Source organism: Plenodomus lingam (assembly GCF_022343315.1).
Source record: "Plenodomus lingam strain CAN1 chromosome Unknown contig_27, whole genome shotgun sequence".
Lineage (NCBI taxonomy): Eukaryota > Fungi > Ascomycota > Dothideomycetes > Pleosporales > Leptosphaeriaceae > Plenodomus > Plenodomus lingam.
This window is the reverse complement of record NW_027093942.1, coordinates 510,178-527,867: the sequence shown is the minus strand read 5'-3', so window position 1 is coordinate 527,867 and position 17,690 is coordinate 510,178. Positions and strand designations below refer to the sequence as shown.

The 17,690-nt window shown below is 44.8% G+C and overlaps 5 protein-coding genes across 5 annotated transcripts; 3 read left to right on the top strand and 2 right to left on the bottom strand.

Annotated features, from left to right (window-relative positions):
• Positions 1-39: 39 nt before the first annotated feature.
• On the top strand, positions 40-2,093 carry IAQ61_007214 (uncharacterized protein; the record flags this gene model as incomplete). The annotated part of the gene is made up of 4 exons (XM_066097489.1): positions 40-122; positions 206-659; positions 719-1,172; positions 1,225-2,093. 4 exons carry the CDS (start codon positions 40-42, stop codon positions 2,091-2,093), a joined length of 1,860 nt encoding a protein of 619 aa, XP_065952531.1.
• Positions 2,094-2,600: 507 nt separating this feature from the next.
• IAQ61_007213 (uncharacterized protein) lies at positions 2,601-4,313 on the bottom strand (the record flags this gene model as incomplete). The annotated part of the gene is made up of 4 exons (XM_066097488.1): positions 2,601-3,953; positions 4,005-4,120; positions 4,187-4,201; positions 4,259-4,313. 4 exons carry the CDS (start codon positions 4,311-4,313, stop codon positions 2,601-2,603), a joined length of 1,539 nt encoding a protein of 512 aa, XP_065952530.1.
• A 720-nt stretch (positions 4,314-5,033) lies between these two features.
• Positions 5,034-7,442, bottom strand: IAQ61_007212 (uncharacterized protein; the record flags this gene model as incomplete). The annotated part of the gene is made up of 4 exons (XM_066097487.1): positions 5,034-6,082; positions 6,130-6,819; positions 6,960-7,023; positions 7,440-7,442. 4 exons carry the CDS (start codon positions 7,440-7,442, stop codon positions 5,034-5,036), a joined length of 1,806 nt encoding a protein of 601 aa, XP_065952529.1.
• IAQ61_007211 (uncharacterized protein) lies at positions 7,441-7,635 on the top strand (the record flags this gene model as incomplete). Its single annotated transcript, XM_066097486.1, has 1 exon — positions 7,441-7,635. The coding sequence occupies one exon, from the start codon at positions 7,441-7,443 to the stop codon at positions 7,633-7,635; it is 195 nt and encodes a 64-aa protein (XP_065952528.1).
• Positions 7,636-14,873: 7,238 nt separating this feature from the next.
• Positions 14,874-17,328, top strand: IAQ61_007210 (uncharacterized protein; the record flags this gene model as incomplete). Its single annotated transcript, XM_003840800.2, has 5 exons — positions 14,874-15,000; positions 15,063-15,600; positions 15,735-16,642; positions 16,695-17,119; positions 17,173-17,328. The coding sequence occupies 5 exons, from the start codon at positions 14,874-14,876 to the stop codon at positions 17,326-17,328; spliced, it is 2,154 nt and encodes a 717-aa protein (XP_003840848.2).
• Between the last annotated feature and the right edge of the window lie 362 nt (positions 17,329-17,690).

Here is a 17,690-nt window from a genome sequence, read left to right as displayed (position 1 = left end):
ACGTGACGACAGAGATGACGCCTGCCCGCCCGCCTGACGATGATCGAGGTCGCGCCTGGCCAGATGCCGGCAAGCGGCTTGGCCCAGGGCCAGGCACCTCTGAACGACAATGGCCCTGCGAAGTGAGTCGTTCACGGTAGCTCTCCGGTAACGGTCAAACCGTCTTCAATTCCCCACAGGCATTCGCCCTCACAATGGACTACAGCGCCCACGATCCGGATCATCCTGCGGGCGGCGATCCATGGGCCTCGTCACCGGGAACAAGTCGCCAGTCGTTGGACCACAGCCGCAACAGCGACGTGCCCTCGTCCCCGCTTCCTTCGCAGGCCTCACCCTACCACGAGGGCGCCGAGCAATATGGCTACCTGGGCGACCAAGATGCGCAGAATAGGCCCATGACAGCCTCGAGCAATGGCGACCACGCGCAGCAACAACAGCAGTCTCATGGCCAAGATGCGCCGCCACAAGGCCATGGACAGCCAGGACAGCCAGGACAGCAGCAAGCACCACACCAACACCAGCAGCAGCAGGGCCAGCAGCCACAGCGATACCATGGAACACGCCCACAACGCCAGCAACAACACTACAAGCTTCAGGCCAAGGTTACGGGCTTGGAGAGGAACGGCAAGAAGGACCCAATCCTGCGCTTCGATGTCTATGTAGGTGGCATCCCCGCAGCAAATCTAGGCCATTCATTATGCTAACACGCCCTCCACAGACCAACCTCCCCAAGTTCCGAACCACGCAATTCCGCGACGTCCGCCGGTTACACTCCGAATTCGTGAAGCTGGGCGAGCATCTCATCTCAGCATGTCCAGAAGCCATTGTTCCTGCAGTGCCTCCAGCGACGACCTCGGCAGGCGCTGGTACCGACGAGGATGAGATGCGCCTGAAGTCGTCGATGCAACGGTGGCTGAATATTGTCTGCAGCAACGACATCCTTATACGCGACGAGGAGATGGTCTTCTTCGTCGAGAGCGACTTTGGATACAGCCCAGTAGTCCGGAGGAAACAACCCGCGACTGGAGTGCGCCGTAAAGTCATCAAGCAGTTTGCGCCGCCACCAGATGATACACCAGAACTTGCAGTCGCTCGACCGATTGTCAAGGCATTCTACCTCGGGACTATGGAGGCCGAGCAGAAGCTGGAGAAAGTCGTCAAGCACCGGCGAAGTGAGCATACCACCGTCTTACAACTATGTCCGCCAGCTAACCTCATCTTCAGACCTCGGTGTTGCCGAATCCGATCTCGGCGCCAAATTCGCAGCCCTCCACGTTCAAGAGTCTCACGCCGGCCTCGCACACGCCTACAAGAAAATCGGAAAGATCATCCAAGCCACCGGGGACTTCCACGCCGCTCAGGGCACAGCAGAAGCCACCACTTTAGGTGACCCTCTCCAATATCATAGCAGCGATGCCTTCATCGCCAAGGAAACCCTCACCAACCGGCACATTTTGCTCCGCGAACTCCTCCAAGCGCAAGCAGCCACCAGATCCAAACTCACCGCTGCCGATAGACTAAAAGCCAGTTCGAGCGTGAAGCGCGACAAGGCCGACGAAGCCATCACCGCGCTCGAGGAAGCAAGAAGCCATGAGGAATACCTGACCGCAAAGGCACAGCGCGTAACCGCAAACCTGCTACAAGAACAGCAGAAATGGTTCACACGAACAACCCACGACATGCGCCTCGCCATCCGCGACTACGTCATCCGCCAAATCGAAGCAGAACGCCGCACACTCGCCACCCTCGAATCCGTCCGCCCTGACATCCGCGCCATTGACAACAGCGGCGGCCTCTCCCGTCTAGGTCGCGAAGCACATCCCGCCATCCGCCGGGCCAGCATGGCCAGCTCGCAGGGTCCAAAGGGTGACGCGTGGTCTGGTGTTCCGCGCCGGCCGGGCGACGGCCTGAATCGCAGTGTCAGCGGGAGTCTTGTGGGGGGTTTGCCCGAGGTGGATGAGGGAGAGGAGGAGTCTGTGATCGGGGGCAGGAAGAGGGCGACGAGTAAGGCGAGTTTGCTAAAGGCGGAGGAGGATGACGATAGGATTGATGCTAAGAATGCGGCGAGTCGGTTGGCTACGACGACTTTTTAGATTTGGGGGGGTTGTCCGCGGGTAGAGAAGGATTGGGCTACCTGGCTGGCTGGCTGGCTGGTTCACGGACTGACTTGGCATCGGCATGTGCTGGCTTTGTAGAGTACGTGCGTGAAAGAGGCTGGTGGGCGTAGAGTATAACCTTTTTGTCCAGAGCATCGTCGACTGACGATTAGCCTGTTTGAGCATTTTAGGTCCAGCAAAAACAGACCATATGAAGACATGATGTGAAGATTTCTTCTTCCTTTTAAGAATTCCATGCAAAACACGAAAAAAAGAGGGCAAAAAGCAATTGCAAGCTGAAGAAGCAACAATCTCAAGAATTGGTAATGAGCATACCTAATCCTCGAAAACTAAAACGTACAACCGATCACTTGATAAGTATATATACAATTCTACTACCGACAATCTTCCCCTCGCTCAATTTTTTTTTTCCAATCCCATGCCATGCCAATAAGAAAAACCACAAAACCAAAGATCCAAACGCACACTCACACTCCCACCCTCCTACGCATTCAACGCACTACTCAGCCCCAAAATGCCCATGCCCGCAAACGCACTAACAAAGCACAAGCGACGCGAATGTGTAAGATCCAAACTCTCGCCCAACAACTGCAAGCTAACCATGGCCATGATGCCCGCCGTACCCGCAAACATGCAACCATAGACGACTTGGCCAGGCCCATCGGTCCCATGCTGGCCGCGACCCGCGACTTTGAACCAGAGGGCGGCGACGGCGGCGCCGAGGGGCTGGCTGACGCCGCCGAGTAGGGTCGACCACAGCATAGCTTTCCAGCGGGAGTTGATGGCGAGGTAGAGGGGGAGGGCGAGGGCGAAGCCCTCGGTGATGTTGTGGATGAAGAGGGCGAGGAAGATGGAGAGGCCGAGGGTGGGATTGGCGTGGTTGGTGGCGTAGGTGATGAAGCCTTCGGGGATCTTGTGCAGGGCGATTGCGCACGAGGTTTGGAGGCCGATGGAGAGGAAGACGTTGGTGGGGACGTGGTGGTGGTGTGTGGGTTCATGGTCGTGGTCGTGGGCGTGGGCGGTGGCGGGGTCATTTGAGGGATGATGGATGTGGGGGGTGGAGGAGGAGGATGTAGAGGAGGTGCGGCTATGTTTGTGGACGGAGGGGGGTTGGGAGGAGTGCGATTGGGACTGGGGGTTGGCAGAGGGGAGACTGGCGGCCGAATTGGCTAGTGTTTGTGGTTCGGAGCGTGTGGGCATTAGGGGCGTGGTTTCGTCATCTTTGAGTAGGGGTTGACATTCGCTGTCGTTGACTTGTGTAGTCTGATTCCTGTGCATGCCAGATGGTCTCACGACTAGATTTCCCAAAGACTTTCGCGCTTGTAGTCGGGGAGGCCGAGTCTGAAGTACGTTTCGAAAACACTCTGTACCACAGGTATCCGAGTAGCCAAAACATTGCCCGTTGTCATCGCACTCTTTCTTGGCTCCAGTTACTAATTGGGTGACCTTGGATGATATCGAATTATGCAGGGACGGCCTTTGCTGCAGCGATCCAGGGTTACTGATCTCGCTGTGTGTACCATACGAGCGGTGGGCATCACTGTCGTGCTGCCCGTCGGTGTTTGGTAGACCTTGACGATTTCCCTGCTTTGGTAGATGCAAACGTGCCGCCTCTTCATCAACAATCTTTCCCTCCTCACCCTCGCCATGCTCATGATCGCAGTCCACAACCGAGTGTGGAATGTAGGAGTGCAGGATCCTCGACAAGACCGAGATGCCAAGCGCACCCACGAGAAAACATGCGATCAATATCAACGTGGCATTTCTTGGAGTTTGACCGCCTTCAATCAGATACTTCTTCGCCGAGGGAAGCATGCTGTATAACGACGAGAAAATCTAACCTCGTTTAGCGTCTACGCACAACATCGTCCACCTTGCCACACGTACCATGACACCAAACGACAAACTCAACCCAGTCGATAAGAACGCATTGCTGTCCTCAATCTTGAAGTTCTTCATGCCAGGAAACTGACGGACGATCAAATCGACGCATATTATCGATGCTACATCGCGTTAGTTCCCGTATCAACCAGGCTCCGAATAAGGCCGTGGGAAGGGACATTTCATACCACCAAAAGTGCATGCTGGTTCTCAGTTAGCCCGAATCCTCATAATTTATTGTCCGCACGAAGCTATCATACCTATACCGCTGACCACCGTCATGATCCACCCCCGCGTGTCGTTGTCGAGAACCATGGCTACTGCTCTTTGCTTCTCTCTTGGTGTGACGTCGTTCTCCCTGCCAAGTCTGCTGTGATATAGATAGCGATACTGTGAATGAGGAAAGGCAGAAAGTTCTCAATAAAAAGCGGTAAGAATAATCGAGACGACCGCGATCTGTGACTTTAGCTTGGAAGACTTCACGCCAACCAGGTCAGATGAGCGAGTTCGTTTGTTCGAGATTTGGCACCTTGATGTCTAGATGCGCCGCAGATTGGGATAGCGTGGCTTGGCGAGTGAGGCTGAATCAATTTGCCACGATTGGTCAGTCACGGGCATTTGTTCGGACCAGTCAAATATTTGCAAATTCTTGGAAATGGCAGAACCATCGGGCATATTCGACATGTGGACATTTGCTTATATTTAGTCTTCAGTAGTCCTCTTGATTCCTAGCGTCTCCTCCACAAAACTACAAACCCGAACAAATAAACTAGTGTCTCTTCAACAGACAGGATGAATAGAAACTCCATAATGCAAGCCGCCCTATGACAATCATGTCTTCGTTCCCCATCTTTTGGTTGAAAATGGTACGCGCAAGTTTTATCTAACAAGAATATTCAACATCACCGAAGTGCTAGGTTTCGAGTCCCCCCAGAAACAAACGCCCACGCTATGATCTTACACAGGGAAATAGTCTACGATGAACAGGTACAAAGAAAGTAATAGGTTGCGAAAATTCGAGCGTCAAGCTGGTGACTACCGCCTGTTTGGAGGACTGGGAGGTATGATCTTGCCCCATCTTCCTGGCCCGTGCTCGGGCTTCTCGTTCATGACGAGCAGATTCCGCCCACCACAGAAGCTGCCAGGCTTGGCTATCCTGGTAACTTCTTCGTAGTGTCCCTTGAGGTCTGCCTGTGTTGCGTTGTGGGCGAAGCCTCGCTCTGGGTCATCGTAAAGCCAGACACTGTCTTTGACAACGGATCCAGGCTCTTCTCCAACCCGCTCTTGGACAGCTGGAAAGCCGACAAAGTAATTGAGAATGTCGTGGATCACAGAATAGAGGCGTTCTGGGCGCCGAACAAGGGCCAGCCATGACAACGTGCTTTCGTCGTAGGCTACCCGGATAAATGGATTCAAGTAGATTCTGGGGTTGGCAGGCATGCCTCGCCCAGTCTGTAGGTACTGGAGATCTGCGTTTATAAGACAGCACTCGGATGCCTCCCAGAAAGTGTCGGTCTCGTAGCGGAAGCGTAAGGGGGCCAGGCTCGTGTTCGGCGACACTGGCGGCGAGGCAGAAGGGCTGTCACTTGGTTGGCCACCTGAACTCTCTTGCTCCTGAAACCACTTTGCCTCGTACGCAACCATGCCTCCCCAACAGCTGCGAACGCGAACAGCATCCGTCCCCGAGAGTACATCGTTTCTGCTTGTCGCCGTGCCTGCACTGGTGAAGAAAGGAAAGAAGACGAGACCAGTGGTGAATCCATCAAAGTCTCGTGTAGCAAAACGGTCGTAGAATTTGAAGGGCATAATGAAATCTACAGCACATGCAGCTGCATAGTCTGCTCGGCCTGCCGAGTTGATGTTGGTCGCGAAAAGGAGCTGGGTGGCTTCGATGGGGTCGAAGTTCACGTCGTTTAGGTAGAGTATCTTGTCGAATTTGACATGGTTGGAATCGATTGGGGCCAGGGCGCGGTTGCGCACCTCGGCAAGGAAGGCAATCCTCTTGAGACGGGTCTCTCCTGTGGGTAGGGTGACACGAGGTAGGGCGGAAAGGTCGAGATCTTCAGAGACAATGGTGGAGTTGCCTGTCGAGTTAGCAGGGCGCAGCGTGTTAGTGGAGAGGGCGTCTCACAAGTGACCTTGTGCCGAAATCGGTCCAAGGAGCTCTTGGTTTCCGCATCGGCATTATCCTCGTAGAGGCTCAGATGCACATTGTCCGGGCCCAGCAGATCTATCAGCTGGAGGACCGACGAGCCCCATCCTCCCGACGTCAGCGTGCCATTCTCCTCTGAGAGGGCAGCTGCAATAAAGATCTTTTCGCGGTGGGGGTTACCACGACCTGGAGTGTCGCTGGCCAAGGCTCGCTGGCGCAGTTGCTGGTAGTGGGCTGGGCGTATGGTGTAGCTGGGGAAGAAGATGCCGGTGAACAAGACGAGGAAGAGCAAGATGTAGGGCACTGAGAAGATGGACCAGTAGATCAGGCGTAGCACAGAGCGCTTGCGACGGCGCGGCGTAACATAGTGTGTGTAGACAGCGCGGTCGGAGAGCTTGCTCACTCCGTGAAACGTGTCGCTGAAGCGGCGCAGCCACGAAGGGTTTGTGGGCGTTTGCAGCAGCAGCTGGGCCTCATCGAGCTCGTCGTCCAAAGATGCGCGCGGCAGCAGCTCATAGTCGCACGTCACCCGGTGGGTGATCTTGGACATTGGGGAGGATGTAGATTCTAGGCAAGGAACCTTGTGCTCGGGTCCGACATCAAGCGCGCTGGCGGGCTGAACAGGAGGCGTGGTGGGTATCGATCGAATAGAGGGCGAGTTGTCGAGTACTGTGAATGTGGATGTGGATGTGGACGTAAGAGTGTGGAGGTAAGGAGCGGATAAGACTTGCAAAAAAGAAGGCAGGGGGAAATTGGCGGGGAGAGGAAATGGGGCGGATGGATGGATGGGGGAGGGGGGGGGGGCTTACCTATCAAAGTAGTAAAAGGTTGGTTGTGGATGGGCGCAGTACGGGGTGCAGAGAGCAACAAGGGCTAGGAGTAGAGTAGGTAGGCTAAGCCGCAATTCACAACGGCGTAGAGTAGCAAGTTCAACAGGGTTAGCGGTCGCTCTCCTCTATGCATTATTGTACAGAGTACCTTATGTCGGATGTCCTCTTGTCCCCAACAAACTAGATATGCACACAAGGTACAGAATAGATAGATGCAGTCAAGTAAGCCCTGGAGCCGGCCAGGGAGGGTCTTTGGGTGGGTCTTTTGTGGGAGACGTTTTAATCTCCCGGTTGACGCCTACTGTTACCCCCTACCTTGGTGACCTACAACGGTAAGCTCGCTCCATCCCATCATTCATCCATCCGTCCATCCATTCATTCATCACAGGCCCACGAATTGGCCTAGTCTGCAACATGGGCTCCTAATACTTTAGTAGAGTACACAGTACAGTCTGTCACCATGGCGCTACACGAATGTGGGAGTCGAGGTTGGTCGGTGCAGCGCCCCTGTCAGCGACGCGGCCTGGCAAAACCACCGCGTACGTGCGACGTCAGCCCAGCGGCCCTCCGCAGCGCCAATGCCGGCCACCGTCAATCACCGTTGCGTCCCACCCATCCACAGCCCCATGGCACCATGGACGCAGACAGTAGCTGATCTGTAGACATACACACCACTACACACAAGAGTACGCAATCAATCAGAGCAATGCAAGCTGCGAGTTGCGAGTTGCGAGTTGCGAGTTGCCCGTGGGTGCTTGCAGCCTTTACGAGTCACGACCTCCCCTCCCCCAACCGTGTCACCATCGAGGTCCCTGACCGGTACGACTTGGAAACCATATAGACTGCCGAGGGCGCAGTTCATATAACCATGGAATTAGCGCTGCGTGAACTTGTATTTAGCATAGGGTTAGGCTGTGCCAAGCTCTACTAGCTAGCTAAGCAAGCTTAACTAAATATTATACTATAAGATTTTATAATATATTCTAAACCTATTCTAAATATATTCTATACTAGTAATACTATAAGCTACTACTACTATACCTATTACTAACGTATCCCTTATATCCTATATAAGTAGATTAAAATATATTTAGAACGTGTTCTTAATAGGTTATAGAAGTACTATTAATAGTACCTTACCCTTAGCTATATCCTAGATAATATTAAGGTATAGCCTATAGTTAGCCCTAATAGGGTAGTTAAGATAAAGAGTAGAGAGCGCTACTACTATACTAAGATTAATAATAAGGGTACCTTATATAAAGTAAGAATAGGTTCTAAATATATTCTAAATAGGTTCTAATATTCTTAGGCTATTCTAGGTACTAGGGGCACTTTATATACCTATACTAAAAAAGATTATAGGCTTAATATAGCCTACTATAAGGTTAGTAAGGTTAAGAAGACTAGCTAGCCCTCTATAAAGGAGGTCTATAAGGTAAAGAGTAAATATATTATTAACCTATTCTTAACTTATTATACTAATATATATAGACTTTTATATAAAGGTTATATATAATTACTAGAATACTCTTTACTATAAGTTATTTAGAATATATTTAAAACTTATTACTAACTTATTTTATAGAAGTTCTCTAAGCCTAGCTAGTAGCTACTATAGGCCCCCCTATAAATACTAATACCCTCCTAAATATAATTTAGAAGAAGACTTACACTAGCTATAATAGTAATAAGGTATAGCCTATAAGAACCTATTAAAAATATATTACTAACTTATTATAGCTTAACTTTATTACTATATCTACCCTACTAAGGATTTAAGGTTATTAGGTTCCTTATACTATTTATACTTATAATTATCCTAGCTATAGTAAGTTATTTATAATATATTATTAACCTATTCCTAATATATTTTAAGACTATTACTTTAATACTAGTATAGACCTTGCTAATTCCTACTAGAATACTACCTAGTTCTACTTGTAGTATACTTTTATAGAGCCTAGGGAGGATAAAGAGGATAGAGAAGATACTAGAGAGGGGGAGGGAGATAATAATAGTAATAAGTAGGAATATATTAAGAATATATTAAGAATAGGTTCTAATAAATAATATATAATAGTATATAACCTAAAGGGGTAGTAGTAATTACTAAAATAAACTCTCTACTCTTTTTTTTTTCTATCTACTAAAAGTAAAGTACTATTTACTTTTATAGGGTCCTTTAATAGTATATAACTTTTTCTTTTTACTTTTATAGGTATTATAAAGCTTTAGTAGTCCCTTAGATTAAAGAAGAATCTAGTATTTATAGGTGTCTAGCTATAATATATTATTAATATATTCTAAATATGTTTTAAGAGACTAGACTTATATCTCCTTTTTACTACTTTTACTAAATATTATTTATAGTATAAAGGGGAGTAACTATTTACTCCTCTTCTTTACTCTCTACTTCCTCTTTAGCCTCTACTCTAGCTACTACTTCTTATTATAGACTAGCTATCTTAGAGGGTTCTTAAACCTTAGAGGAGGTACTTAGTATAGTCTACTCTACTAGTAGAGAACGTATTATTAATATATTTAGAATATATTCTTAAGTATTTACTATTAAGCTCTTATAGAAGATCCTTGCTTCTATAATACCTTATATTATAATTCTGCTATAGTTTACTAGGGCTATTTAAACCTTAGGATAATACCTCTTAAGGTAGTAGATAAGATTACCTCTATTAGAGAAGTAATACTAAAATAGTTATTAATATATTATAAACGTGTTCTAACTTATATATATATATACTCTATAAAGTTCCTGTACCCCTAATCTAGCCTAAATAGCCTAGTAGAAAAGCTTACTAGGAAATACTATACACTCTTTATTTAGGTAGGATATTATAGGAGAGAATACCCTAGTATTAGATAGAAGTAACTTAAGCTTAATATATTACTAGTATAAATCCTACTTAGTATTAGAACAAGTTTATAATATATTCCTAACGCGTTCTATTATATACTAACTTTAAAAGATCTTTATAGACTATATTAACTAGTTATATCTAATAATATTAGGAAAGATAGATAATAAAATAGTATTAAACTCTTAAATATAAAAAGTTCTTATAGAGTATAAGAAAAAAGAAGAAAAAAAAGAAGAAGAAAGAATATATATTTATCTACTTATATATACTTATATAATAGACTAGAATATATTAAGAACTAGTTAGGAACTAGTTACTATATTTATAGACTAACCTTACCTTATATAAAAAGTAGCTATCTCTTTCTTAAGTTTAAACTATACCTTTTATAATTTAAATAGTACCTTTTTCTATACAAGTTCTTCCTTATCTACCTCTAGCTTTTCTTTTCTCTCCTTTAAAGCCTAATTACTAAGAAGAGCTTTTTATTATAAAGTTTATAGTTATAGACTAATAATAAGTTAGGAATATATTATAAACGTGTTTTGCAAAGTATACCTTTAGGTTACTATTAGTAGAGGAGAAGAGCCTAGTAGTAGAGAAGATAGAAAAGGGGCTAGTGAACTTCTTTCTAATACTACTCTACTACTTGCCCTCTAGCTTTAGGCTTTTAAGTATACTCTTTTATTTCTTATTAGGACTAAGATATATCTAGTTAAGTTAGATATAGTAAGACTTGCTTTATTATTATCTAGAGTGTTATTATTATTATAGGACGCGTTCTAAACACGTTCTAAATACGTTTTAATTAGTAAATATATATAACGCTAGTATAAGACTTACTTTCTCCCCTCTAAAGCTTTTTAAGGTACCTTTGCTTAAGCCTATTAGGAGTTCTATAGTTATAGCGTATTCTAAACTTACTTTAGGCTTTAAACTCTTTTATATCCTATAGATCTATCTAGTATATACTATATAATATTACTTATATAATTCTAATAGGTTAAGAATAGGTTATAAACTTACTTCTAAGTAGCCTTAAGAATACTTACATGCTTACTAGTTTTATATCCTTTCTAGCCTACTTGCTTAGGTATATTTAAATAAGATTCTAGTTTTTCCTATACCTCTTTTAATATTTTACTATAGTATTGTATAATCCTAGCAGTAATTACTAGGTTTTTCTTATAGATTACTTAGTTTTAGGTATCTTTAGAGGGTTTATATTCTAATTATATAAGAATAAGTTAGGAACATATTTAGAATAGGTTTAGAATATATTTACTTATATAAGAGGAGGTTAGTAAGCTAAAAGTATTCCTCTACTATTAATACCTATAGTAATTTACTTAGATATAAAGAGGTAGTATTATCTAGCTCTCTTTTATATACTTTATAAATACTTCTTTATAGATATACTTAATAAAATCTTATATAAGATTAAAGTTACTAGCGCTAGTTACGCTTATAGGGATTAATTAACTAGAGATAGCGCCTAAGTCCTAGAAACAAGTTAGAAATATATTATAAACAGGTTGCGGTGCGCTATAAAACTTGCCTATTATCTGCTTATTATATATATTAATAGTAGTCCTATAGAATCCTTATAAGTAAATATACCTCTATAATACTTGTCTTTTTATAAGTGCTTTATACTTCTAAAAGAAGTTAGTAATAGCAACTTAATATATCTTAGTTATATCCTTATCTATAATAATTTAGCTAAGTATAATAACTATAATATATTAGAAATATATTATAAACCTATTCTTAATACGTACACTTCTTTTCCTATAGGTAGAAGATTACTATTAGAATCTCTACCTATACCCTATATAACCTCTTATATAACATATCTATCTAGAATATATCTTAATCTAATAGAATTAATACCTACTCTTTAAAAAGGTAAATAATTAAGTTACCTAAGCTTAATATAAAGATTTACTATATATACGCCTATAGTAACGTGTTAGTAATATATTCTAAACCTGTTCTCTTACACTATATATAGTTTTAGGATTCTAATACTTTATCCTCTACTTATAGTGTACTCCTCTAAGGCTACTCTTAAATAGGAACTATAGAAGCTTTTCACGCTTTATAATATATAAGATTTTATCTTTATTTATAAAGCTAATATATATTTCTTTAATAGAATAGAAACCTTTAAGTTAGAGATAGGTTTAGAGCTAGGTTAAGTTTAGGAACTAGGCTATAATAAGTTAGGAATATATTTATAATAAGTTATAAATAACTTATATTATATAAGCTATAGAGTAAGTATAGGCTATAATACCTTTACTACTTCCTTAATATTACTATTAGATAGTATTAAGGGAGGAGGAGGTATATATATATATATACTAAAAGAAATAATAGTAAAAAAAGGTATTACTACTATATCTATTAGTATAATTACTTAGAAGGTAACTTTATATAGGATTTTAAATAGAGATCCTTACCCTTATAGATAATTAACGCCTAGAATATATTAGGAACGTGTTAGGAATAGGTTATAATATACCTACCACACTTCTTTATCTAGCTTAACTATAGCTTAACCACAGAATATAAAGCAGGACTACTAGAAAGATTTAATATCTCCCTAGTTAGAAGACCTTATAGATATATAGAGTCTACCTCTAGTAGTACCTAACTAAAATAATATTTTTTCCTAGTAGTAGATATTAGGCTATAGTTCTAATAGCTAATATATAGTTAAGCCTATTCTATAATTTACTAACTTATTATTAATATATTTTAAATATATTTAAGTTTTACTCCCTACCTAATTTACTATAGTCCTTATTATAGGATAATAAGATACCTAGTAGTCCTTATAAATCCTTAAAGAGAAGCGCTTAATAAGGCTATAATAATAGCTTCTTATTTATAGTTCTCTTTATAGAATTTTCTTAGGTACTATACTTTTTAAGGTTTAGATCTAATTATATAATATATTATTAATAATATAATAAGAACATGTTTATAATATATTCTTAAGATACTTACACACTTTTACCCTAGAGTATTAGTATTTATACTAGCTTGCTAGCTAGCTATTAAAGAATAGTAAAGTTATAGGCCTATTAAGATAGATAGACTAGTAGGAGTATTATACCTACTAGAATTAGAATAATTTAAGAACGTGTTCTTAACGTGTTACCTATATAGCCTATATAAGCACCTCTTCTCTTATTAGGTAAGAGCTATCTTTATATTACTAAACTAGTATTATATACCTATACCCTTAGCTATATAATTAAGGGTATACTAGGAGAATAGCTATATACTTAATAATTACTAGTATAAGTAGTAGTCCTTAACTATTACTATAAGTAAGGTATATATTATACCCCTATAATATATTACTAACCTATTCTAAACTTATTCTATTTACTTTTACTTACTTCCTTAATACTACTACTACTATCCTCCTCTAGTACTTTATATAGTTACCTAAATTTATCTCTAATATTACTATCTAGTTTAGATATATTATCTAGTACTACTATACTAAACTCTAGTATAGTATTTAGGAACGCCTATATATTATTAAGAATAGGTTTAGAATATGTTTAAAAAAAATAGTAATAAAAACTATATTTACTTGCTTAAATTACTTTAATTTATACTTAACTATAGGCTAGTTTATATAACTATAAAAATTTGCCGCTGTGACGTGGACTTGAACCTACAGGGATATTCTAACCACTTGGAGTAAAGCCCAAGTCGCCCGACGCTAAACCCATGGTCATATGACATGCCACCACTAGACTGCCTATCCATACTATCCTCACCATCCCCTGTGCCCCATCTCGGTCGCACTCGAGGACTGTCTGGCCAGGCCAACAAGCACGAGAGTCCTCCCGTCGTCGCACTAGCCTAGATGGCCATGGGCCTCCTCTCCCACCAGTATCCAGTATGTATCTCACCCCCCACATACAGTTCCATCCTTTCCATCCTCCCGCTCTGGCCCTGCGCTTTCTTTTGCTTTCCTCCGACTCCTTGTCACTCTTTCACTGCGCACCTACCCCAGCTGTACGGGCCCCAACTTCACAATCTTCGACTTCGCATGCTCGTATCATGTCCCACTTTGGCCACTGCCCTCTCATATGACATTCGTGTCTGACCGCAGCCTGGGACGCAACCCACACATCCGAGGCCGTGAGGCAGTGCTGGCCAAAATGACTGTGTACCTATTATGCTTTCGGCGCCTGGATGGGCACCTCTTGCGAGACCCCCCCCCCCCCTTTGTCTGCGGGCCGGCGCCTATCTGCGTCCGCCAGTCAGTCTGCATGCACTCGTTTTTGTGTTGCTGGAAAGACGGGTAGTGGACATTCTCAAGCTTTGTAGGTAGGTGCCTTCCAAGGTGAGTCCGGAGTACGACCAGTAAGCGAGGCAGACTGGACATTCGGTCGTAAATGCAACTATCCATCTCAATGTCAGCCGTACCTAATGGATGACCCCAGACCTAGAGTGCTGGTTGGCAACTCCGATTCTCCCCCCTTGAACAGCATGCATAGGTAACCGGCACATAGGGAGTCAGCATGGCCAGCCCTCACCCTCCTCTACCCCTCCTCTCGGACTTGATCTCATCTTTGTGCTTTCTCATCCATGCCCACAGCCACCTTGTAGTCAACTCTTCTTGTAGTATGGCATGTGACATGTGAGAGAAAGAGCGATGACATCTGGATACTCGAGTGTCTAGATCGCTGTTTCCCTTGATGGAATGGAATACATGTTTATACACCTGCCGCATTCAAGACATGTTCTCTCTCTCATCTTCCATTCTGGTCTACCCCATCTTGCCCATCCTATCTGGCCCATCCTATCTGGCCCTCATCATCAATAATATCATCTACAAGTGCTCCAGTAAGCACATTTTGTCACTGTCACGTGTAACTATGGCAACAACACAGGCAGCGTACTTTCCATCCAATTGCCATATAAAAGACACAAAAGCTCACACTTGCTTCACATCTGCCACTCATGTCGTCCTGCTAGACCTATGCCCGAGAAATCCGCTGTATCTGTGCCTCCTCTCAGGACCAGCGAAGAGAAGCTCTATCAAGCCTGCTTAGACGCTTGTATTGCTGGACTTGAGAATCTTCCAGTCGACAAACGACAAGCGGTTCGTAAGTCTTTCTCCATACCTGGCCACGCTCCTTCCTCATACTGACCAAATCTCGCCCACCAGCCCTGGCTGTAAACAATAACTCGGACCCCACCACTTTCTCCGCCAACAACACCAACATCACAGCCATCGGGTCTACAAAGCCTGGACAGGGTACCGTGGAAACAGATTCAGCAAAAGTGCCTTTGGGTGCTAATCTCTGTGACCAGCAGCTCCACGCGACGCCCAGCTCAACAGCAGGGTGTGCCGAAGTCATGGATCAATCCAAGTACGCAAACACCCATGGAACGCCTCCCAAGGGCCCCAGATCTATCCAGAGCCAAGGACATCAGGCTAAGCCTCCTTCTCTTCGTCCAACAACACCAGCTCAAGCGTCGCAGGTTTTTGGCCGACCTCCTCCTCCTTCGTGGGGCACTCAAGATGCGCGCAGCAACCTTGCTATTCAGCCTGCAGCAGGTGTAAGCACGACGAAGCTCAAGAAGAAGACTGTCAAGATCGTGGGAGCTGCTGCACCCTCAAACACGGCACCCAAGCCCCTGCCTGCGCCTTCAACGTCATCTTCGCCTGCTCCAATGATGAAAAAGGAACAGGAAGCAAACCAGTATGTCCCTTCACACGTATCCCATCAGATCATATCGCTTTCTACACGAGTGTACCGCTGTCAAAGGCTCTTAGCGTATCACAACACTATTTCTGATATGGGAAAGTGTACGCGTCGCTAATACGACTCTCTAGCTACACGACCCCGGCGCCTGCAACTCCAACACTTATCGCGGAGAATTCACCGCCAAAAGTCGAGATGCCTGGGCAGAATAAGCTAGCGGGCAATAGTTTGGACGAGATGTTCACCCGTCTCATGACTCCCAAGTCCCAGATCATATCGCAGGCTACCGAAGCCGTCTTGCCGATTAGGTCTGGCAATGCTATGTTTGCTTTGGAAAACCGCCTCAGCCAAGAAGAGGTTGGTAAGAAGGTTTTGGGTGATCTCGTAGCAAATGCTCCCATCCGCCCTGCGCAGTCGAAGCATGAAGAGCCTACCCAAACAGAAATTCCACAACAGAAACAGTCATCTGAGGTCGAGACCAAGAGTCCTCTTAGACAATCGGACTGTCTGTCAGAAGCGGACTGGGAGAGTCGGTACATGCAAAAAGCCTCCGAGTACATTGATGCACTACCTGGCAGCAAAGACACCTCAGCCCATATCTTCCGCTCTGTGACGAAGAAGCTTCGCAGCATTTATGCGACAGGAGTACAGCTACCATCTGAAGAGATTCGGGATCTGAAAGCTCGTTATATCTTTGCTGTAGTTCAATATGTCAAAGGGCTAAAGAAGAGCGCACCAGAACTCACGACAACCTCAGTCAAGCAGATTCTGGACGCCAACAAGGGTGACGTTTTGCAGCTTTGCGTAGCATTGGTGTTGCAAGGTCACATCGCATCAGGCAACTTGGAAGAAATTGTCGGCCTTTGCAAGAACGTCCTGGACATCCTGCCTACGCCTGAATCCGATGTCGCTTCCCCAGCTCTCAAGGGGGCAGTACAAATTGCTGGCCAGATGCATCTGTTACCTCATTCAAATCCGCTCTCGAAGGACCCAGGTAATGGCATGAGTGCATGGCCCAGTCCAGAGAAGCGTGAGCATCGTAAGTACAAATCTTCCGTTCAACCGTGAAAGAAACCCATTGACATCCACAGCTGCGGGCTTTCGTACCTGCATACTCAAGGGCATCTGGGGAGTAAACAGCGTTCATCAGCTTCAAGCTCTTGTCTGGGGCGGAAAGATGGAGGCCATCTCTATGCCCGATGGTTCCGGCATCGGCATAGTTCGTTTTCTCACAGTGGAGGGCTGCCAGAAGTACTACGAGGCAACCAAGAACGGCATCGAGATCCACGGTAGCGACAAAGAAAAGAAGACTGTCGTTCTCGTCGAGCGCACAGAAGGTCCCAACTCTATCAACGACGTCATGCGTGCGTGCGCCGAAGGCGATGCATCACGTTGTGTTCGCGCTGTCGGTGCGGATGAAGACTGGCCTAACACGCTGCTTGTGAAGCTTGCGCGCGGTACCGAAAAGGTGAAGCGGGAGCTGGACACCATCAAGCAGGGCAAGACTTCTCGTGGTGTAAGTCTTTCTATTCTGTGTGCCAAGTGAAGCCAAACTAACTGATTACACAGTTCAATTACGTGGAGTTTCGCTTCGCCAACATTTACCACGCCCTCAGTTTCAAACGCGAACTCTTGAACGACGAGGAGTGGGAGCATTGCAATATTAGCTTTGCCACTGATCCTTGCGAGATTGCTCAGGGTGTCCACTACAAGGATGCTGAGTAAGGTGGTGGCCCTTTCGCCAGACTGACATTTGTGTATTCTCAGGCGGTATGGAGGCTGAAATGGCATTGTACTAGTGAAATGTGTTTGGTGTCTCCGATGACCAGTAAGCCGGCCGTAGAGGGAAAGAGAAGCACCAATTCACTGAACCCTGAGATTTGTATAGGCCAGCCTGATGTAACACGAAATCACGGCCATGACAAGTGTTTGGGGTAATTGAATCCAAAAACATTTGAAATGTTCTCTTCTCGATCAGTGCAATGTGATGTATATGTCTATTCCCCATGCATGCATTGCTTGACTCCCATCCCTACTCCACACCAAAGCAATTGCTTCTCCACAAGCACAACCCGCAACATTTTCGC